Source organism: Pempheris klunzingeri, chromosome 15 (genome assembly GCF_042242105.1).
Source record: "Pempheris klunzingeri isolate RE-2024b chromosome 15, fPemKlu1.hap1, whole genome shotgun sequence".
In the NCBI taxonomy this organism is placed as follows: domain Eukaryota; kingdom Metazoa; phylum Chordata; class Actinopteri; order Acropomatiformes; family Pempheridae; genus Pempheris; species Pempheris klunzingeri.
In genome coordinates, this window is record NC_092026.1 from 20,127,458 (window position 1) to 20,151,592 (window position 24,135).

At 40.0% G+C, this 24,135-nt stretch overlaps 2 protein-coding genes across 2 annotated transcripts; both read right to left on the reverse strand.

The window, feature by feature from the left end:
- Positions 1 to 55: 55 nt before the first annotated feature.
- Positions 56 to 16,587, reverse strand: nectin4b (nectin cell adhesion molecule 4b). The gene is made up of 11 exons (XM_070844966.1): positions 16,536 to 16,587; positions 12,471 to 12,671; positions 11,762 to 11,929; positions 8,867 to 9,145; positions 5,689 to 5,806; positions 3,929 to 4,080; positions 3,414 to 3,579; positions 3,131 to 3,206; positions 2,798 to 2,857; positions 2,001 to 2,201; positions 56 to 1,305 (listed from the first exon to the last, which is right to left on the reverse strand). Exons 1-11 carry the CDS (start codon positions 16,585 to 16,587, stop codon positions 1,021 to 1,023), a joined length of 1,758 nt encoding a protein of 585 aa, XP_070701067.1. The 3' UTR covers positions 56 to 1,020.
- A 2,086-nt stretch (positions 16,588 to 18,673) lies between these two features.
- Positions 18,674 to 22,036, reverse strand: fcer1gl (Fc receptor, IgE, high affinity I, gamma polypeptide like). Its single transcript, XM_070844967.1, has 6 exons — positions 21,992 to 22,036; positions 21,756 to 21,893; positions 21,391 to 21,480; positions 20,899 to 20,937; positions 20,425 to 20,454; positions 18,674 to 20,206 (listed from the first exon to the last, which is right to left on the reverse strand). Exons 1-6 carry the CDS (start codon positions 22,034 to 22,036, stop codon positions 20,141 to 20,143), a joined length of 408 nt encoding a protein of 135 aa, XP_070701068.1. The 3' UTR covers positions 18,674 to 20,140.
- Positions 22,037 to 24,135: the final 2,099 nt, after the last annotated feature.

Genomic DNA, 24,135 nt, shown 5'->3' on the forward strand with positions numbered 1-24,135 from the left:
TTCAGTTTCATTGAAAAACAATGAATGGATATAAAACAATTTGCACACAAGGACATGTAACAACATCATCAGTGCATTGATACAAAACGTTTTACAGCCTTCTGCATATTTCAGCCAGTCTGTTCACTGTTGTGCACTGACATCATGGAAACCAGTTTGCTGTGTTTATCCCTGAACATCCAGTGGTTTGAAAACTTTGTCCATGTCTGTGTCCAGATCCTCAGTGTAACATCCTTTTTGTAGTTGCAGGTAGCTGTTGACACAATCATAAACATACAGTAGCTCCTTGTATCTCTTCCTGATATATACAGTATATATATTTATATATAACACATGCATGTAAATGCAAACACTAACTCTTATCCACACTTGCATCCCTGTTGAAAATATAAAAGTTATGAGAAATTGATTTTGTCTATATCTTCCTCCCTGAATGTTTATGATGTAAACAGGGGACCCAAAGCTGACAGGATTTATTTATTCCCTTTTAAATTTGTGTATCCAGCTGTGAGTCACCAAAACAGTGGACGCAAATGTTTAACGCTGCAGATAATTTGGTAAACATTGTGTAATTGGAACCTATATTCATTCCATGTTCAAGGAGAGAACAATGGTGGTCATGGTTTGTGAAAGGCTAAACGCGCCAGCCACAATTCTCCATCAGTGGATCTTCAAAATTATTGGAATCAAAATCTTCCCAATTATGGGGAACTCTGGTGAACTGCAACTTCCCTGGTTCGTGTCTGGCTGGAGATTTTTGCTGCTGATTTTTGCTCCCCTCATTTCCTGTGATCTCTTCCACAGCTAATAAAAGGCATTAAATGCCCCCCAAACCTCCCAGTTAACAAAGGATCGAAAACTCACAAGCCGGAGGCAAATATAATCTAAGTTTGGATGGTTCTTGAGGCTGATTACCCACTGCAGTCAAGGCGTACAAAACAAACATCCCATTACAAAGAATGAGGTAATTTTCGCAGACAGGCCTCCTCTCTCCTCATGTTGTGGAGGAGAGTCTGTGGTCTAGATGATCTGTTGTCTGGGGGGCAGCAGAATGGCGTTGGAGTGTGGCCTGGGCCTGAGGATCCCATTACTGTAGTAGAAGTGATTGTTGAGCGCCTCCGTGATCTGGTAGGAGCTGCTGTCTTCGTCATCCTCGTGTCCCTCTACTACCAACTGGGTGGCAGCCCAGTCCTCTGCCTGTAGGGAGTCTCCCTCCCTGGGGTGGCACTGGTCTGGCTCTCTGGGCCTGCCACCGTCATCCTGCTGGGCCTTCACGGGAACCAGGGAAGAGGGCAGACCTGAGTCCTGATATAAACAGCATCAGAACAGATTAATATTTCAGAATTAGTGCTGGGTGTAGATTTACACCGCATTTTACACCTATAAGTCCTTATTTGGGCTGAAAACAAAAAAACGATGAGATGCTGTGTATGTGTTTCTGTGATGGAGATGGGCATAAAAACAGCACACTGTTCCAAACAGCAATCAGCACTGTTATAATAGTGGCATCAAGCACCATTGTTTTGCAACAGATTGGGCGATGATAAATTTGCTCCGCTTGCAAAACATAAGTAAATATAAACGTCTACATTTTTTCACATCAGTAAACATTTGCTAAAATTTTCACACTGAAACAAAACCGCGTTTACAATGTTGTTACACTTCAGATAAATTACATTTAAAAAACGAAAAAAAGGAAAAAAAAATACAGAAAATTGTGCTTAAAAAAAGAAAATTAGCTTATTTAATAGAGACAAGGCAAATATTCTATATTTATTTCTATATTTTATTATGAAACTCTGATAGAATAAAGAGAATTTCTGTAGCTAACATTTCTTTTTAATTTGTTTGTTGTCCTTAGCTTTGTCTCCATGACAGCGTCATGCTGCGTCATGCATTGGCGATGCAAATGTATCAATAAATCAATCCCGCCGCCACAGGACACATGACGACTGAAACTAAATGCATTTCAGCCCAATCTCTCGGATGCTGACACATACCAGAGACATGTTGCTGCTCTTCAGGTACGACTCCACCCTCCTCTTACTCTCCTCCTTCTCTCTCTCCAGGTCTGCCCCTCTCAGGCCCTCTCTGCTGTCGTGCCAGACAACGGGACGTCCCAGTTCGTCCACCTCCACCCCTCCTGGAGGCCCCCACCTCCCGCCCAGAGTGGACTGGCTGCCTTTGTAGGTGGGTCGTTCCTGCGGGTGAGGAGTGACCCAAACAGTCACAACACTGACAACAGCTGTGTGTTTTCTTAGAGGACTCTTCGAAACAACAAATTGTGTCATTCTTTCTTTCTTCTAGCATTAAGTTATCATATGTTGTAATCGGATGAAAAATAGATGATGACTGATGGTTATTTCGCATTTCCGGCATAAATTTGACCAGTTCCATTTAAAATGCATTTACTCCAGTTGTTAATTACTTACTGTCTGAATGGAAAATCCCACTAGAGTGATTTCTCTGCTAAGCCATTAGATTTGATATCATGGTACAACAACTGCAACTAACTAACAATTTTCAGGATTAATGAATTCATTAAACATTCTCTAAAATGTCTGAAAACTGTTAAAATGCCTCTTTCGTTTAATCGACATTCTGAAAACAAAATAGATTTGATATATTTAACTTACAATCATGCAAACAGAGAAATTACCACATCTTCACAACTCAGAAACTACAATCAGCAAAACTTAAACGTAAACAATTTAGCGTTTATTAGAAGTTCTGCTGATTAAATTACTGCCATCTCTGCCATGAGGCCTGTGCACCTCCCCCTGGGTGAAGAACTCACCAGAGACATTTGGCTGTTTTTCATCCGGCTGTCTACTCTGAGCAGGGCATAATCTTCAGGCTGGACAAAGTCAAGAAAGTGAAAGAAAGTTAGTGAACATTAACACAAAAGATAAATAAAATGAATGAGATATTAATAATAAGTGTCTATGAACACTCATGCTGTTAGTTTGAAGCTGCAGCAGCCTGTAATCATCAGCCTCCACAGCAGACACGGCTACTGACTTGCCAGCGGCTACGCCCAGCAGAGGCGGGCGCGTCAACCTGGTTTCTCTAAACCCTGCAGGTTATTGTTCTCAGCTGTGAGTGTGTGAGTGTGTGTGTGTGTTTGTACCTGCACTCTGGGGTCTGTGCTAACAGAGTTCAGTCTCCTGAAGGAGGCTTGTCTGGAGAGGCTGTTAATTTCCTCCCTGGAAAAAAAAAAAAAAAAAAGAGACAACACATTTGGAGGATTTACTGAACAATAGTGTGTCTGGAAGTTTAATTTCAGAAAACAGATCACAGTCTGCAAACTGTTTAAAAAGCAGTTTACGAAAAACGTTCACAGTCGAGATGTCATAGTCAAGAATAACAGAACAATAAATAGAGTCTTTTCATGAAAATGTGGGTCAGCCTACGTTTTTTCACTGAGCTCCATCTCAAGCTTTTTGTTTTTGTGTCGATGGTGGCGGTTGACCAGCAGGACGACAATGACCAGGACCAGGACCAAAGCTCCGGCTGAGGCACCAATAATGATCAGCAACTGGTTGTCAATGGGAGACATGCTTTTTCTTTGAGATTTCTCTGGAAGACAGACGAGGAAGACATCTGATGAATCTCTCTCACACAAATTCACACATCAGTACAAGTACAGTGATGTGTTTCATGCAGCAATTTTAATCCTGATTGAGCTAAATAGCACCTGTTCGTGTTCTCTATCAGTCACAAAGGGGCAGTAAATTGACAAAATTACTCCAAATTAAAAGCAGAAATTGCTCAGTATTTTGTTAAAAACTCAACCTGTGTCATGATCCCAAGCATCCGTTCTCTCATTTCCTTCCTCTAAAATATCTACAGATAGTAGCAGGACAGTTCCTTATTTAAAAGCTGTGTGATCTTAAGCACCAATAAACCTGAGATTCCTTGCACGTACCTGTTACTGTCATCATATACTCTGTTTTTCCCACTCCCACACTGTTCTCGGCCGCACACTCATAGACCCCGCTGTCATTCAAGCGGAGGGTCCGCCCAAAAACGAGTTTTCCTCCAACCACAGACACCCCATCTGGCAAAGCTCCTCCTCTCCTGTGGATAATCAGAGGACAATGTTGAAATGTTGATACTGATTGACAGTGATGTCTCACAGAGGTGAACCCACAGATAAATCATACAGGAACCTATGACTCACTGCTTCAAACAATAGCTGTGACTCATTTTGGTGACTGACACTTTGCACTTTGTTCATTTCATTTCTCAGAGAGGGAAAACACACAAGTATCTAATGACATCTGATCTGAAACAACAGCAGGAAAAATGCAGCAAATGGTTCGTATCACAGAAGTGATTCGGCTGAAAAAAACACCACACAGATCAGGTTTGCTGCGTGTGTAGAGTAACTACCAATTCTCATGCACCTGAACCAAAACCTGCTGGGCTTACAAGTGGCACCCATTGATCTGAATAGACCAAATAAATAGTAGGTTTGAGGGATTTAAGCAAGTCTGGCTACTGAGTCTCACACCGTACAGCCGAAGACATTACAGGCAACATAATGGAGAGCCAGTTTCTGATCAGGTCCACAGAGAGGGGTCATGTTGCCCCTGGTTTCACTGTGCTGCTGCAGCTATTTAAGCCGCTGCTCCTGCTGCTGCTGCTGCTGCTGCTGCTTCGCCCCCTAAAATGAAGCCAGCTCAGATTTCTTTTCTCAAAACCCCACCTAGCTTCTCTAACCGGCCCTTTATAACAGAGTCACAGGTGGAGATTGCATCTGACACGGAGTAGATGGTTGAAAATGATACAGATAAGGTGAGTAATCCACCTAAGCAGCCAAAAAGATTCTTATCTGTGTTGGTGACACACACACTCTGCTGACTGAACCTCTGCGGGTGAATTATCACTATATAAATCCAATGAGCTGATGTTTTCTTATGCTAAACTAATCTAAACAGCTGCTGTGTTATCAATCTTCTTGTCTAAAATAAATCATGTTGAAGTGTTTCTCAGACTAAAAGTTGAAAACATGCTTCTCTGGGCTGGAAGATTGCACTGATGAATGCGCCAAAGGGTCTGTAGGGTTGAAAAGGTTTAATCCAGAATAATCTTTTTTATGAATATTTCTAAATAAATGAATGAATATTTCTTAAAATTGTCTCATGGCTGAAATGTTTTTCATTCAGCACACAGCATTCGATCACTGTGTGTTCAGTCGTAGCCGTAATGGCTGGTACTGTACAGTGTCTCTAATTAAAGTACAGACCCTGTGCTTTACCAGGCATTAGAGTGATATTTAAAGCATGGCACTATGATTAAATGCTTAGCATGTGTCTCCTGCTCTTCCTTGTGTTGCTCGCTCCCTCCTTCGTGTGAAAATATCTCCCTCACTCTTTTTCTATCGTCAAATTGCGCAACACGACACCGTGGCTTTTATTCTGCGATGAATTGAGCCAGGAGAGAAAGGTGCCCTCCTTTACATTCAAGCGCACGTTTTTGTTGTTCACAGGGGTGTAGTCTGCGTGTCTGCGTGTTAGCAGTGGCTTATGTATGTTTTGAGACACATTCCAGTGCCATGTAAAGAGCAATTTAGCAGCGCAGACAGTGCTACAGTGGCGTGAATTAACATGTAATTGTCAGATTCTTGCCAGACAGAGTTAAACTGCGGATGTGTGTGAGCAGCAGACGGGCTGATGGCTGTACCATCTCCAGGTGAGGTTCTGAGGTGTGGGGTATCCTCCGCTGCTGCAGTCCAGCTCAGCTTTCTCCAAGCCCACAAACCAGTCTCCTGTGCCTGCAGAGATGATGGCAGCCGGAGGGTCTGGCACAGAAACACAGACAGAGTGAATACCATCAGTGTTGGCCTCTCGTCCACCCTTGTTAAACCAACCTGTCAGACTCAAGTCTGACAAGCAGGTTATTGCAGAAGTTGATGCTAGTTTTTCCCAACTCTTGCCAAAATTAAGCCGTTTCTCTCATTCATTCAGTGATCTTGAAAAACTCCCTGTATACTGTATAGTCGTCCCCGTCCTGGTCCAGAGTGCTGCAGGCGGCTCCTAACAGGTACCCAGAAGATAAACCATATCACCCCACTTTGGCTGCTTGTACGGTTCAGAGCTGATTTTAAGGTTCTGCTGTTTGTCTATAAAGCCGTGAATGGGCTGCCCCCCTCCTATATCACAGACATCCCAGCATCTTTTATGTCCAGGCTCAAACATATTTCTACTCACTAGCGTTTGATTCTGCCTGATGTGGTTTATGTGACCGCTGCCTTGGCCTGTGAGTTGTTTATTTATTTGAGCCACAAGCTGTGTGTATTGATCTTTATGTTGGCATTTAATTTATCGTGACTTTCGCTAACTGCTCTGGTTTGCACAGCATTTTGGGTAAAGTGGGTTGTTTTTAAATGTCCTTAATAAATAAATTGGACTTAAATTGACCTGACTAAGCATGCAGTGACACAACATCATCCATATACTGCATGGGAGGGCAAAGACATTAGATTTACAGAAATGTGTTCACATTAGAAACACACCAGATGAAGCTGTTATTTGTCTTTATCTAAAAATTGCCTCAGAATCAACACTATTATTTCAGCAGTGCACAGGTGGGGACAAAGTCATTGTTTTTTAAGCCACAAATGAGTCTCAAGTGAAAGTACTAAGCTTTGTGTTTTTGAGCCCCTAACAAGGAGTTATGCACCTAATTAAATTAAGTGTATTGAATTCACACAAATAATGTGTTTTTTAATTAAACTCTGAACATTTAAAAGAAAACAAAATCGGTTGTGTCCTGGAAATATATATATATAATTCCAGTGAAAATTCCAATTCTAAGCAATTGTTGAACATTTTGCATCTGAATGTGACAATCCAAGGTGTTATATCTGATGTCTGCCAGTGCCAAACGTATCTTTTCCACATGCACAGGCAATGTGTGCTGTACTGCATTGTGTTTGTTTTTATCTCTGGGCTTGGGGAGAATATCAAGTCAGAACAAGTCAAAAGGTGAAAGTCAAAGTGAACTCACAAGTAAGCTGCATTAAAATCAAACTAAAGCTGCGAGTCTGATCACAAAGGAGATTTTTGTTGAGTCAAGTCTACAATTAACAGATTGAATGACTAGAAACTCAACTCATTGAGGCTAATTGTCTATTACACTGCACACATACACTGTGTCTCCACCAGTGATAGTGGAGGATGCAACACTATTCATGAACTTTCCCAGCAACAGTATTGCCTTATGTTTAGTCTACTGTCGCCCACTTATTCTCACGGTGGGAAGGTTAAGCTATACAAATATCTCTTGCAGGGAATTTAGAGGGAAAAAATGTCATTGCTTAAATCAGAGATTAGCGGGAGGAGCTAAAAAATGGGCTCTTAGCCCAGTGCAGAGGTGTGGACTTAACGTACAGTTTGTTGTGTCCTAATTCCTTACTGCATGTTCATTTAAACCGGATTTAAAGAGTGCAGCTTGTTCATACTGGAAAAGTGACAACATCTTGAATCTTGAAAATCAAGAAGTCATTGTACACACTACTGTAAAAGCAAATGGAGGAGGTACTCCCAGCTGCAAAAGCAAAACACTACAGTGGTAATATCTCAGAAAACAAAAAACATTTTTAAATATTTGGGAAAACTATTTTGTTCTTATTTGAAAAATTTGATCACAAGTTAATTGGTCTGTTTATTTGGATCCCCATTAGCTGTTAAATGACAGAACAGCTTCTCTTCCTGGGGTCTCTGGAAGTAAATTACTGCAACAATTTCACGTGATTATGTGAATAAAAGTGAGTGATATTACATGCATATACACACATATTGCATTTACTCTACATATAGAATTTACATATAAAAGAGCTTGACCTGAGTCTAATGTTGCACATATTGCTTAAAATGGTAAACTATGCTGATTCTTGTACACTAACTGCAAAAAACAGTATACTATAATGATTAGTGGCCTATATTGTATATCCTGTGTACACCTAGTATGTAGTATCGATTTGGAGCATAGCAATAATGTCTAAGTTATTAGGTCAGACTGGTTTCCTTGTTAACTCATGTTCAAACAAGCTCTAGGTTAGCTCAGCCTGCAATCTACTAACTGAATTAATTAATGAATGCCACAGTCATGACAAAATCACCATCATTCATGTTTTTGTTGTGTGTTGGCTGGAGTGCTAACCCTAACATGCCATAGCAGGAAAAGATGCTGAAGCTAAAAACGAAGCAAACGAAAACAAACAAATTGATCATTAATGTTACCAGTGAATCTTGTTTTTGCACCTTTACCGCTAAAAGCAGTAATCCTCGGCAGAGTTATGTGTATGTACGTAGAGTGTTTGCACTGAAAAACTCCAAAAACAGTCCAGTATACTCAATGGCCAGTGTGTGTTACATAAATCACTTAATTTTTGACTGTAGCTGTCATAGCTACAAAAAAAAACATAAAAAGTCAACTGTGGATGGAGGAGAGATAGTTCAGGGAAGTATTAAATGTTTGGAAAAACATTTCGCTTTCTCTTTAACTGAGGTGAACGCTCCACACACACACACACACACACAGATCAATTGATTGTCTGCAGGTGCACTGAATATTCCCCGTTAAAATCCTGTTAAAATGTACACATATATTAATTTCTTGAATACTAACTACAAAGCAGTCCATCATTACATTAGAATGGTAAAGACTGTATAGTCAGCTTGTTGCAGGGGATTGGAAAAAAAGAAGTAAAAACCTCCTCTGTTTTCCAGATAACTCAGCTAAGCTCATCCTTCAAGAAAATAGAGTTCTATGATTAGAGCTCCAATCTCCTTTCCTTCTGCTGTACTGTTGGCCTATTTTGGCCTGAAAACACAGGGTCATTATCAGCTGTACTCACATCGAACCACCAGCCGGTTTGAGATCCTGCGCGGCTGCTCCAGGCTCGGGTGCCACACCAAGCAGTCCAGCTTTTTCCCGTTCATGCTGCGCAGGGGGTGCAGGGAGAAGTAGCTGGACACGGACCCGCCCGTACCGGTGCGGTTCTGGGACTGGCCTGGCAGGTCAGTGTCCCAGGAGAGACGGGGGGGCGGGCGGCCCACGGCTCGACAGGAAGCGGCCACACTGAACGGCTGGCCCTCCAGCATGAGCACAGGGTCCAGGGAGGAGATGGGTAAAACTAATGGAGGAGGAGGAGGAACAGGGCGAGTTTAGGGTTTCAAGTGCTTTGAAGCATTAAAGGCTTAAAGTGTCCTCCACTCAAAAATGTGTTTTGCTTTTTGTGTTTTGACACTTGGAGGCTGACGGAGGGAAGTTTCCCTGAGCTCAGCTTAAATCCAAATTTAACATGAGAACATAAAGGAAAGTTTCTCTTGTTTTAAAGTAGTTAATACAAAATCCAAAAAAATTATTTGAATTTATTTGTGAATTCAAAGTAATAACAGTCGGTCGACTATTTTTACCCTTCACAGGTAAACCAATCTCTTTAACCTTTTATAGGGCACTCATTGAAATACTTCTTAATTATTACAGAATTCTAAATTTCAACCTTAGACCATTACAAGAGTTTTGTGAGTTTTGTGAGTTTTTCCAAAAAAAATGTAAATTTTATGGTGAAAATCAAGGTCAGTGAAGTTACCATATACGGTTTCTTGCCGGTCTGTCATGTAGCCTGATTGTCGCTGATTGGCTTGGAGAAATCTTGTAGTTCTACTGCCTCATGGTGAGGCAAGGGGCGGCATTTTGAACTCCCATTTAACCAAATATGGTCCCTTGCCCGATAAAGGGTTAAACTTGTAAAATCTTTCTTACGTTGTCTGTAATTATATTGTACCATATATTGTTATGTTATGTTTTCAGCTTCTGTTCAGTCTGTCTCTCATAGATCTGTGTTTTCTGTGTTGCACAGTGTTAAACATGATCAGCTTAAGCACTTGAGTTACGCACATTCCCTTCAATTTAATTTACACTTCCATCCCAGAGCACAGAGAGGACAAGAGGATGAAGTAAACAAGGTACCAGGATCTTACTGAACCAGACCCAGGATATGGAGGTGATGTTTCTTTAACTAAAACATCACCAAGTCCTTCAGAATTATGAAAGAGGACTGTGCAGCCAAATGTCACCTGTGATATTTTTGCATAAACATATTTGTGTTTTGTTGCACTCTGTCACTAACTGGTTTAACACGATCGTGAATCACACCCCAATCATGACAGTAAACACTCTGGTCCCCGGTGAGTCTCTCCACTGGTGTTCGGATTATTAACACGGGAGGCGTAACAGGTAGTTAGCATTAGCAGAAATAGCCATTGTGGATTAACACACAAAGGAAAAAGGGCACCACCTGTAGAAACTCAAACTTTATAAACAGAAACTTCAAAAGAAACACGACATCACAGTACCACCCACACTGTTTGGGACTATTTTCCCTGACATCACCTGTCAGTCAAATGAAGGAGCAATTTTACCTTTTAATAAGAGATGAGAGGGAGCCATGGCCAGATAAAAACACACAGATGCATAAAAGCCTCATAGAAACTAATGAACTGACCAAAAATAGGAGAGCACCTTCTTCGGGTATTGGAAGGATCACACAGGATCTTTTTTTGGTTCCACTCATACTTAAGGATTCCCATGTATGCAAGTTCAGCATTTTAAGGATGAATGTTTACAGTTTAAAGAGTCGAGGAGGCTGTCAGTTACTTGAGTGTGTACTTCTGTTGGTGTGTCTGATCTGTGGCGTGTTAGGACAAGCGTAACGGCTGCTGTCACTGCTGATGTCTGTTAGCAAAATGATTTAGAACAGATAGCATCACTGCAGCTTTTACTTTGAGCCACAGTGTAATCCTCTCAGTATGTGATGAAGGGGGAGATCCAAAATATTAAAAATACTACAAAATTGCAGTTGTTTGCAGTGAAAACTTATTATTTTGAGACTTTGAACGTGATGTGAATTTCTTTTTCTTGATAATAGTAGTTTAGTAATTCAGCTCATTTATTTCAAGAAACTAGGGGAAACTGGGCTTCTTCTGTTTCAAGAAAGTTTCAGGTCTTACTGCTCCCTTGGTGTCTTGTCGGACCCATATTTTCCGTGTACATTCCCACTTTATTTACTTAATATTGTCAGTCTGTTTCTCCACATTGTTATTTTACGGTTATTATTTCTACTTTGTATATTGCAGTCCTCCTCTGTTGGGCTTTCTGAGGTTTTTTTCATTTTATTTTCTAAGGAGTCTAAGGATAGAAAATCTAAAGCCTTTTGAAGCAAATTTGTGATTTTGGGGCTACCAGTTTACGTATAAAGTTTACTTGACTTTGAAACTTATCACTAACTGAATCAAACCCTGTGGTTCGATCCTGGTTAAAACACTCCCTGCATTTTGTCTGGGCACAAAATCAGCCTGCCAGTGTTTTGACAGCAGAGCCACTATCTCACTTCTGTTCCGCCAACATTCCTTCTGCACCACAGAAAATCTGCTTTTTTTTTTTTTTTTTGGTACAAGCTGATTTTGGGTATAGTTTTGCTTTTTGGTTCCATTTTAATCTTGAACGTTTTGTATTTTCTTTCTATTGAACTGTTACAAAAAATAAACTGTTATATATTCCCTCGTATATTTATACCCACTGAAACTTTGGATATGCTGTCAGTGTTTCTGGCCACGTTGGCAAACCTGCTGAGTTTCCTCTGGTTGGCATGAAGATAATGACGGATTAAACATCATTACAGCAGCTCTGTTAGGATTAGGAAGGTGTGGGAGAGAAGAAAGAAAAAGAGAGGGGAAGAGACTCTTACTCCAGACGGTGAGAGTGATGCGCCTCTCAAAGTTTCCGCTGGGGAAGGTGGAGATGTGGCAGGTGTAGCTGCCCTCGTCCGACTCCTCCGTGCTGAGGATGAGCAGAGTCGAGTCCTCTGTGGGGCGCCCGCTCTCGAACCTCACCCGGCCAGAGTAACGCCCGAACTCTGATAAACAAAAGCAAGACTTCAGCTCAGGCCAGATGATATGACCGTCATCCTTTAAAAAGGTCAAATAGACTTTTAAACAGTGGATTCACCTTGGACTTAATTTACCTACAGATAAACAAATCGATCAAACTATGACTGAAACAATCTGTGGTTGATCTATGTGACAAACGTCCATGTTGCATCTTTAATTACCACAGTGCGAACAACTTTTACAAGGACATGAACAACATTTCAGCACAGCAGCGCTGAATGTCACAAAAAAAATCTGAATTAGAGCTGCAATGATTGATCAATTAACCATTTAGTTAGTCAACTATCAAATCAATCAATTATTTTCATAATCGCTAACACATTTGAGTCATTAAATATCCAAATTCTGATGAAGACAAATTCTGCAAGAGCAGCTGCAAACCAGGCATACATTAGAGGGAGATTTAGTCTCCCGGTATCTTTCATTTCTAAGATCATGAACACCTTTGTGAGAAGAATGTCTCTAAAACAGTCTGGGAGTATCTCCCAACCACTCGCCACAGCCTACCCGTGTGGCCGTCCGTGAAGTGGGCAGTGACGATCTGGTCCTTGCCGCCGTCCGGGAGCTCCTTGTACCAGGTGACCTGCACCACCTTCTCCCCCTCCTGCACCCGGAAGCGACAGGGCAGCCTGGTCTGACTCTCTGCCAGGGAGCGCAGGGACGTGATGGGCTGAGGAGGCTCCACGAAGTCACCCTGCACACACACGGCTGAGGACGGACAGTCTCATCAATCTCAAGTGTGTGGAGAGTGCTGTGAGGTGCTTAAACAATCAGTATTTGAGAGGCCTGTTATCCGAATATAACATTGCATTACCCCCTTTATTAAAAAAAAAAAAATCTTTAGTAATCGCATTTATTTTTACCATTTTATCCTGTATAGACCTGTTATTATTAGCAAAAAATGCTGAGGCTGATGGGAAATAGTCACTAGTTTTGCAGGGATTCTAGTTATAAATAAGGTGCTATAGGAATTTAAATTTTGACCTGATAGTTATGCAAGATGAAAAGTCACCAGTTATTACAGTTCATCCTGAGGGGAGCATGAATATATACAATACTTTCTAATATCTCCCCCTTCTTTTTATGTATATTATATTATTTCTATTTTTATACTTCCTCAGTCTTAACTTTACATATTTTTTAATATCTCCTCCCGTCTGCTGTGAAATTTCCCCGTCGTGGGATCAATAAAGGAATATCTTATCTTATCTTATCCAATGGTTATTCAGACATTTCACTAAAAGTAAAAAATGTCAACCTGCTGTTGACGCTGGAAGTAAAGGAGCGAATCATTTGCTGCTCTATTCTGTTTTGTATCATTGCAAGTTGAATATTTTTTTTGTTTTGTACTGTTGGTCAGATAAAAGAAGCCATTTGAAGACATTTAATTGGCCAAAAGATTAATAGATTAAGCTATAATAAAAACACAGTCCCTGCATCTACTTTCTGTACACACTGTCCTGTTAAACATCACAGCAGCATATGATGCTGTCCCATAATGCACTGGGCGAGAGGTGACGTTTACCACAGACAGACAAACACATTCAAACTCATTCACACCTGCAGGCCGTCACCAGTTCACCGAACCTGCTGGTCTGTTGACATGCAGTCATGCAGAAGTCATGCAAACTCCACAAAGGCAGAAATGACCCCGTTAGTGAAGAGACCTGCTCAGGAGGAGCTACTGTGGTGCTGTGGAGAGTTTTACTGACAGTTTAGGTGCCGTTTTACAGGTTTTGCCACACTGACTTGATACTTTGTATTATATTACTATTAATTTCCCTCATAATTCACTGACAGTAAATAATTCTGTTGTCATTTAATGATTTAAAGTTTGTCATTGGTTGTTGTCCAATCTCCTCACCTCTATTTGAACCTCTCTCATTGATAAAAATCATTTGTTTTGCATCGTCCAGCTGATGTCTTATAAGATAAAACTTTTTATATTTCTTTTTCTCTTATTTTCCATTGTATTCTGTGGGTCTTGACATGCAATATATTTCCATCTTTAATTAACACAGTGCTAACAGTGTGCAGGAATTACATTTTTTGGTTTTTACAAGGACAGAAATAACATTTTTGTACAGCAGCACTGGATGTTACTACATTTTTGGCATGCAATGTAAATATTTGTTTAAAACAAAATCGGAATTAGAGCTGCAATGAGTAGTCAATTAACCAATTAGACTATTCAATTCACAGCCTATTTTGATAATCATTTAAATACTTTGAGTCATTTTTGAAGAATTTTTTTTTTTCAAATTCTCTGATTCCAGCTTCTCAAATGTGAATATTTTCTGGTTTCTTTACTCAGTTACTGACAGTAAACTGAATATTATTGGGTTGTGGACAAATCAAGACATTTAAGGACCCATTTTTTGGTTTTGGGAAACACTCATCAACTTTTTTCGGCATTTTCTTACATTTTTATGGACTAAACGACTAATGGATTCATTGAGAAAATGATCAATAGATTAATCCATAATGAAAATAATCGCCAGTTGCAGCTCTATTCTGAATAGAACATTTTATAAAACAGCAGCTTTTAGTAGTTTTGGTACAGCGGCTATGTAATCTCATATCGGTGAACTGTCTAAAAACCACCTCACATCACTCACTAGTGCAGTAGTGGTGAGTGATTACTTAGACTGACTACTTTTATCACAGCTGGTTAAAAGTCTACGTCTAAGCGTGGGACAGACACACAAACTGGAATGAGAAGGGTGTGAGAAAGCAATGCGTCAACAACTCAAACAGGAAAAACCAAACATTTGCCCTTTGATTTCTGGGATGAACACACTTTTTTTCCCCCTGTGGTTACTGATTCATGTGCTCAATTAATGATTACACTACGGACGATATGGGACACGGACTCCCTACAGATAAAATCCCACGCAATCGCTGCAAGGACACATGGACAAAGTGGTGACACGGAGAAAGAGGCGAAAAAGGGCCTCACACAAAGTTTGAATTTGGCCAACAAAGAACTACAGTGTGGGTGACCTAATTGTGGAGCAGAGAGAGAAAGAGACAGTGTTATAAAAGGGAAAGAAAGAGAAGAGACAGCAGTGAGACTGGCTTTAGAGGAAGGAAAAGAGAAAAAACAAAACAGAGGTGAGAGTGTGAGGCAAAAGAGATAAACACCAAACTGAAAGAAAGAGTTAAACACTCCAACCACACACTAGACAAACACAGCTTCACTTGAGCGTCACAAGGCTGCTATACAAGCTTTTCCTGTCCACTTAGGACCACAGAAACTTTATCACACTTGTGGCTGCAGGTAAAAAAAAACCCATTAGTCTGATATGTACTTTTGCATTTTTAATTGGAGCAGCAGAGTGTTCCAGTTTTGTCTGAGTGTAACCTCCAATGAAGGAGGAAACAAAAGCAGCCAACAATAGAACCAGCCACCAAAGCAGGAAGACGTAGATGTGGCAATAAGTTCTAATTCATGTCTGCTAAAAGTAAGAATGTGACGGAGCCACATTCTGTCATGCAGCTTCTCTCTCCACGCCTGCAGGGTCAAACAGATGCATGGCCAAAAGTCTGTGGACACCCAAAAATTAATTATTGAACATCTCATTCCAAAATAGTAACAGCCTCCAGTCTTCTGTGAGGACTTCCCACAAGATTTTCACTAGACTGCAGGGATTCAAGCCTCATTTCGCCACAGGAGTGTTGAGTGTTAAGACCTGGCTCCAAAGCTCTAAGGTGTAGCGTGTGGTTGAGGTCTGTGCAGGCCAGTAAACATCTTCCACACCAAACTGGAAAAACCATGTTCTTTATGGAGGTGGCTTTGTGCACATGCAGAAGTTGATTCAGGATGTGGAAACAAGAGAGGGCCTCCCCGAGACTGTTGGTAGCGCACTGCTGTATACACAAGTATCAGTTAAGACGGATAGATCAAACCATGAAAAATAGCCCCAGTCTAATGTAACAGCACACATGGGTGTCCCAGCCAAAGAGTGTTTACTATCTAATGAAACTTTATCTGCAATGTTTGGTCATTTGGCTGCAGAGAAGGAAAAACTACAAAACCACACATCCAAAATGAGACTAAATGCACTGAACCAGCAAGATCAGGGGTGTCCACATACTTTTGGCCATAGTGTCCCAACATACAGGTGATATCTCTGCATGAGATTATAGAAATACTGCACAGATTTAAGATTTTTACAGAGTAGACCCAAAGGCCCCACTACATCATATGTTTTTATAGCCACAGACATGGTATGTTGAAACTCCGCAAGGTTACTATTTATTTCCATATTTCCCCTTTTTCCTTTTCCTGTGAGGTTGAAACTTGTTAGCTGGCTGCTGTTAGCTCAAGATTATAGAACTATTATTTGTAGATTAGTGACTCTACGGAAAATGGAAAATACACTGATATTACTGTTAACTCAGATTTACTGCTACTCATTTTTTAGGAAAAACTCACTTGTTTGTTTGTTTTTTTACCCTTTTTGCACAATAAAGTTAACTACAGCTCAAAAAAAGGGGGAAAAAAGACAGCAGGTGCCCTAAAATGAAGGCTGTGATTTGTTGTGTGAATGAATTTAACAGAAAACTCACCAACTAGTAAAAGCAGCGACACACAGTTTGCTCTTTGCACGGTCAAACCCATGATTGGTCAATAAAAAAAAAAAACTTCTGCTGGTCCGAATAAATTTCCTCCTCTGATAAATATCACGGCACTTATTAAGCTTTCATTGTGAAATCTGCACTGAGATCAGACAGGAAGCCCGCTGCTGTCCGCAGGTAGGAGTCCACGGCACGCAGACAGATGCAGCAGGTGTTTCCTCCTCAAATCACACATATGATGCCTCAAAAATAAAAGCCCTCCTGTTATCCACTCATACGAGTTGTAAGATGCATCAACTTCGTGTCCGTGAGTCCTCTGCAGCAGCTGGGACGACGAGCAGCTCGGCAGAGTAAAGTACAGGTGAACAGGTGAGCGGAAACGCTGGGAGGTAAATGTGAGTTAACGCAGAAAGGAAAAATAAAAGGTGTTTTGATCAAACGCGGGTCCGTCACGCACACGGAGCGACGCCGCGCTGCAGCGCAGGTTTGAGCCTCTACACCTGTCTGCCCCGGCCCCGCCCACTGAGCACAGGACACGCCCACCCCATGCTGCCTTCAAGGGCTGTGGAGAAAAGTCAGACATGTGACGATGAGTGCAAGAATAGACGTCCTGCTGCTTATCAAGCTGATTTAATTAGATTTTAGTCAAACAAATCTCAGCTGTTTTCAGAACAACGGGAGAAACAGGAGTACACGAAGGAGGATATATGGGAATAAAAGAGAAAATATGATGATAAATGAATAACCATGGTTTCATGATGCGTTTTGAGAAAACAAACTCCTATTTGAGTTTCAGCAGAAGAGTTGATTAACACAGTTATGGGCCAGTGAGTATGAGTAAATTTTTAGTGGACTAAGTCAGCTATAAACATGTGACATCTTTAGTTTCCATCCACTGTATGTTGTTTTATCTATTTATTTAGGGCTATATTTTGGGCAGAATCTTCTCTTTGCTCTCTGATTGAGTTATGTAGCATTGAACCTTCCTTCAGCCGATGCCAGAACTATCATGATTATAAAAATGAGAGCATATGAATGCCCCAAAATGTTCCATCTGAAGCCTGTTCTGTAGTTGTACAAGTTATTCTGGTTTAGGCAAAATATGCACCAGTACATGGTGGTATTAATTAGGTTTGGTCGTTTGTACCAAAGCAGCTTTTGGTTATAACATATCTAAACAAATCTGAAATTGGCCTCTCTACAACAGCCACTTACAAATGCACAAGCATGTTGAATTTCCCAGGAGGACCTGAATGCAGCATGTTTGCATGTGAAATTTCAAACTGTGTCTATTTGCAGCCTGGTGCAAATATTCATACAGCTACTATTTAGTTTTAGACCTGGTCTGGTCAGTGTAAAGAACGAGAAATATGCTCACAGACCAATGAGGGTGTGGTGAATGTTTCAATGTTTCAGTTACAAGACTTTCAACCAGGAGAACAAGGTTTAAGCCCCACAAAGCAACAAACATCAACTTAGTTGAAGACTTAGTTAACTTATATATTCACGTTTCTATTATCATCAGTTTTTGGTCACAGGTTGTTTAGGTTTAGGCACCAAAACCATTTTTGGTTCAGTTTAGGAGAAGAACATGATTTGGGTTAAATTAAGAACTTAAGAAGCTATAGAAATAAAAGTTAGGGCTCAATAAACACAAAATATACTCATTCTAACATACAATGTGGAAAGTGTGTGTAGTCAGTGCGGCTATTTACACCCAGGCGCAAATAGTGTTGCTGATTACTGACACCAAGGTGCAAATAGCATCTGTCAAATTATCCAGTTTTTCCAAAACAACCTGACCTGTTTATTTCCGACCAGCAGACGCCCCTGTTGTTTCAGGTGTTTATCCGTTGGCTCAAGCTGATCGTACAGACTAGACAACAACAGGCAGCTTCATTCGTCTCCACAAACAGATACAGCTACATTTCATATGGCATTTTCTCCCAGAAAATCTAAAAACACAGCATGTTGCTGCAGTCATTCCCTTCCTCATCCTGAAGAGGAGATTCAGCTTAATACTTCAAACCAATCAGTGCTGAATGTTACACTTTTAAATGAAAAGTGCATTTGAGGTATTTACAGAACAATAGTAAGAGAAAAAAAATACACAAGACAAAAAAAAAAGGTTGATTCGAATACATTTATTGTCTTATTGAAATGAAAAAAACAACACTTCTCTTACAGCGGCATGTTTAATTATCATGATAATCTGATTCGTAACCCAGGAAACATGCAGGCTTGTGTATACGCTGTTAAATTTTTTTTCATTATCCAAATGTTGATGTGACCCTGAGTGTTTCAAGCTTCTTTTGTTTGAAGAGTTCATGTGGGTGTGTTGCAACAGACAGCTGGATGAGTGAGTTTCTTGCCTCGGGGAAAACAGTGCACAGTGCACAAGATGTTATGAATCTGTTTTGAATATATTTCCAGTTATGTTTCTATGTCAATAAGCGGGCGAGACCGTGAAAGTTGTCGCACAGCTTTAATGAAACAGGATTTTACAGTGAAAGTGTGCGACTGCCCTCTGGAGCTGCAGCTTTAACAAATTAGCTTTTTTGAGATGAGCTTTTTTTTGAGACATGAAAATAGATGTTATATCCACTGTCTGAATGCTCAATCTGAATAGTTTGAACTCCTTTAACTCTGGTCAATTGTAATGTTTATTCAGAAGACTGAAAGTAATTTTGATATCAGATTTTCTCATAAAATTTCAATGATACGAAAAAAAAATAACACAATATAAATAAAAGAAAAAGGGTAGTATCACGATGTAACTTTTCTTTTTTTGCCAAGAACATAAAACATATCACAGAAATCTATAACAATTATAGAACAGATGTGAGTGATTAACTGCAATAAATTAATGTTTCCAAAATGGACGTGAAACTTCTAATGAAGCTTCAAAAGTTGAAGCAAAATTCAATCAAATTGACTTGAATCGACTTCAGATTTGTTATTATTCTGTGAAAACTGGGATTATACCCAGTATTTTCTCCAAGTACTTTACGAGTAGAAATTAGTTGATTAATTTACTAACATGGAATACTGGGGGAAAAAAAAGCTTATTGACTGCTGATTTTCTCTGTTATAATAATTTTAAACTGAGTATCTTTGGGTTTGGGACTGGTCACAGAGTCAAAAAATAATCAGCAGATTATTAATAACCTAGTTGCACCCCTAGATGCTATGTGCTAACAGATTTCATGCTTTTTCCACATAAAGTGAAGTAAAAAAGGGAACACAATGATAGAAACAAAAGTTAAGTTTTAACTTCTGTTTTCTCAGTAAGTTGTGAAACGCAGAGCGACATGCACTGAAAATACACATGGACTTCATTAGTAAAATGTTAAATTAACTTAGTTTAAACACCTCATGCATGCATGGCACAAGGTTTGGAAATCAAAGTAGACTTTTTCCCAAAAGAAAAACAGAGGAAAAAGAAAAGAGCCTCATATATAAAGTCATATGAGAGCCGCTATGCACACACCCGTCACAACACAACTTAATATACAGTATAAAGCTTGGAGAGATTCAGCCCTGTGTTTCTGTGCTCAGCATCTTCTCTCATCATCCCCTCACCACATCTTCTGTCATCACACAATTGGCTTTTTGTCTATTTTGATGGTCTCGTAGGTATCAGTGCTGTGAGAGGTCAGACCCTGCAGGGCACAGACAAGAAAATAATGAGAGTTAAAAACACTGCTGCAATGCTGTGAGCATTTCCTGCACTGAGTCTGACTTTTTTTTTTTTTTTAACAACCACATAGATGAATAAAAAAAAGAAAAGTCCTTTACCATCCGCTGTGCAGTAAGCTGTCACTTTTCCATCATGAACCTTTTTAAATGTCTTTTTAAGCATTAGTATGAGAAGTCTCACCGCATAGATGCCTCCTTCGGCGGGCGGCTTCTGTGGGACGGAAACAGTTCAAAGGAATTATCGCGTGTGTTTCAGCAACAATCACGTCCTGATAAACACAACAGAGTTCAGAGTGTTGGATATTTGAGAATCACCTCTGAGTCTTTCAAGCATATGCATGTGAGTGCAGATGATTTTAATTCAGTAGTACAACAAATAGTTGGAAGTGGGATTTGACATATTTGTTTCGAGTGAAGAAACACCAGTGGAAACTGTGACTGTGTGTATTGACAGTGTATAAATAATGTAGGTTGGTGGTCAGCTCAAGCTTACAGGAAATGACAGAGGTTTTAAAGCAGAACTACTGCGTATGCATTCAAAAGAACACAAAACTTTAAAGCAACATTTTCGCAGCACATTTCACCAAACCCTTTGTGTCATGTGTTTTTTTTTAGTGTTTTTCTCAATAACTTAGACATGAAGCTTAAGCTTTACCTCAGGGTGACTGGCAGGCGCTTTGCTGGCTGGACTGATCTGTCAGAAATAAACCAGAAAGCTCACATGACTGAGTGATTCACATAAAATTCATCATGAGGTATAAATTAGGCTCCTGGTCAAAGAACTGAAATATCAAAAAGGATATGAAGAAGTTTGCTCCTACAGTCGGCAAACAATTGGAAAAATGTTGTCAGCTACATTGATACATTGAACATGAAAATAAAACTATATATATAGAAGAAGAAAGATATAGAAGTTAGGTATCATTTATGACAGGATATTCTATGTTTTATATGCTGGCAGAACATTTTCATGACTTTTCTACTCAAAGTGGAGATATTTTTTCAACTCAAAACTCTAAAACATTGTAAATAATCCAATTCTTGTCAGCATAATAATAAAATAGAACGTTTATACAATTATGAGGAACAGTTCTGCTCTTTCTAACATTCATCATGGTGGTGTGTGTGTTGTTCCTGTTCGTCTTACCCTCAGTCTGCAGTATAACACGGTGAGAATGATGCCATAAAGGATGAGAATCCCATCGAGGACATAGCACATGTTCATGTTTCCAACGGCCTGCGCACACAGAAAACACATCATCTTACTCCTCATCATTCATCGCCTTCATCACCTCCAGCAGAAATAAGATAAGAGATTCCTTCATTAGTCCCACGACGGGGAAATGTGAAATGTCCAGATGCTATTTCATCCGTCCATGGTTAGACTGAAAATTTTTTTATCATAAAAATCATCCCAGAAAAGCTTAAAGAAATTACGTTTACCAATCCTCACCAGCGCAGGTGGGATTGATCATCAGAAGGCAGCGATGAGCAGCACTCATACCATCTTACCAGGGGGCTGAAGATAAGTTGGAGGACCTCTTTTGTTGCTCCCTTGTCAGCGAGATCTCTTAAAAAGCCTCCTGAAGTGAGCTCTGTGAACAGCAGCGAACAGGAAGTCCGGGGCTCTGCCTGTCCGGCCTTTTGAAGCTGTGAAACCACACATCTACCACAATGCCATCCTCCCTGCGCAGAAGTTCCTCTAAAACCGTTGTGTAAAACACTCCTCTTAAGTGAAAATTGCTCACGGTGTGACACGGTGGTTTCAACACGATTAATGAGAACAGAAGCATTTAAGCACAACCTGCCTGTAGCTGTCAGAGGATCACAAATATCAAAAAATACAGAGGACCATCTCGCTCACATACACGTAGATGAATGAACTGAATCGTGTCCTGCGCTGAGAGGTTTCAGAAGCAACAACTGTACCTCCCAAAATCCAACATGAATGACGAAAAGAAGACATGTCTGGAATAAATGGTTTAATAATGGAAAAAGGCCTAACACACTATACAAGCTACAGTTACCAAAAGGATGAAAATACAAGACAAATCTACAATTTTTTTACAAGCCACTTGTTTTTCAAAAGTAAAAACATTCAGAAAATTGCATCATCATAACTTAGGCACCTTCAAAATTATAAAAAAAACAAACAAACAAGTTATTATAAAAAAGTTTTGGAGCCCGAAATAACTCTAGCATGCTTTTTTTTTTTTTTTTTTTTAAAAAAGCATCTGCATTTTAATCACTCAGATGAAATGTCATACAGACCAGATCTGGTATTTGGATGTTTTTTTAGAAACCTAAAGGGCTTTTTGAACCATGTTTTCACTGGAAGGAAAAGCAAACGGTCAGCTGTGTTGTGGCTCAATGTTCTGGACACAACTGAGGGGCTCAAGTCTCAACATCAGGCGAGTGTCAGCGGCACAGTACGTTTCAGGGACCTGCAGGAGCGGGGGTGGTGGGGACAGATGTGTCCCAAACGCTGCTCCTCCACATCTGGAGAGTAAGGCTGTTGGATGGAGGCGGCGTGTTCACTGTGCTCGTTTCAGCTCGTGGCACAAGGCGAGGCGGTGATTCGCTACTGCTGCAGAGAGGAGTTACAATCACACGTCTGGTTTGGGATTTCTGCTGAAATGCATGAAAACACTGAGAACCACAGAGGTCAGCTCATAGTTTAACTACAGCCGCCTGTTTGGGAATGACGTTGTTCTTATGTTGTTAAATATCCTGGAATAGACCGTGACCCCATTTACATCTGTAATCTGTATCTGGATTATGACACCTGATCAGACTTTTGCATTTAATTCTTCATTGTGATTGGATAAAAATATGCAAAATGTGTAGGTGGAGTTCAGGGACCCATCGACAAACAATGTGTTCAATGTCTGGGGGAAAAAAAACCCCAAAGACCAGCTTGTCATTTAGAAAGCCTTCAACATCTTAGGCTAAAGGCTAAACAATGGCTTCCTGCTTATTCTGATTTTAATCAGTTCTTATAATCAACCTTCTATTTCACTGATATTTACACTATGGTTATCATTTCTATTATGATTCTATTGTGTTGTTTTTGGGCGCCTGACACTTTGCATCATGTCTAGTTTCTGAAAAGATTATTCATGTGATATTTTTCTAAAATATCTTTCATCAGATATTGATTGCACATCTCTTTTTTACTAATGGCTGTAAACACCACTTAATCTGATCACCACAAGTCTGATAAATCTTATTATTGTAAATACATTATATTTGAGTGTTGTTAATAAACCAAAACCAAAAATGTCAGTGTGGATAGAGTAGCTCTGTTGTCATGGAAAAAAAATGTGATCATGACACCTAAGAATAATAATATAGAGGTGGAGATTGTAACCGCAGTCTCTGTTGAAATATGGCCGCCTTCAGCGCCACTGAAATCAGATCACACGATAACGACTAAACTGTCACGATGATCAGCTGAGCACTTCCTTCCACTTAGATTCAGTGATGGTGAGCTTTTAACTTGTTGGGTCATTCTTCTCCTTTAAATGTTGCCAAACTGTGCAGTCACATCTGGGTGAAGTCCAAATCTGGGTGCTCGTGGTAGATTGCAGTTTGTTCTGTGTGCATTTAGATGCTGCATTAATAAGTCTGGCGAAGTTCTATAGTTTTCTTATTCTCAATAAATCCCATGAAAAGACAAAAAAAATAAAAAAATCAATGAATTGATCCTATTAACACATACTGTCTGTGTATCCAAAGCCTGATAGAACACCATTAGGAACACATCAATGAGTTGCACTGTTTGAAAGTTCCTTCACTACCATGTGCAGACATAAACCCACATATAACCACTTTAATACTCAATAGTGCGTAGCAGTCAGCTTGAAATAGAGCCCAGTAAATGTAATTTTAC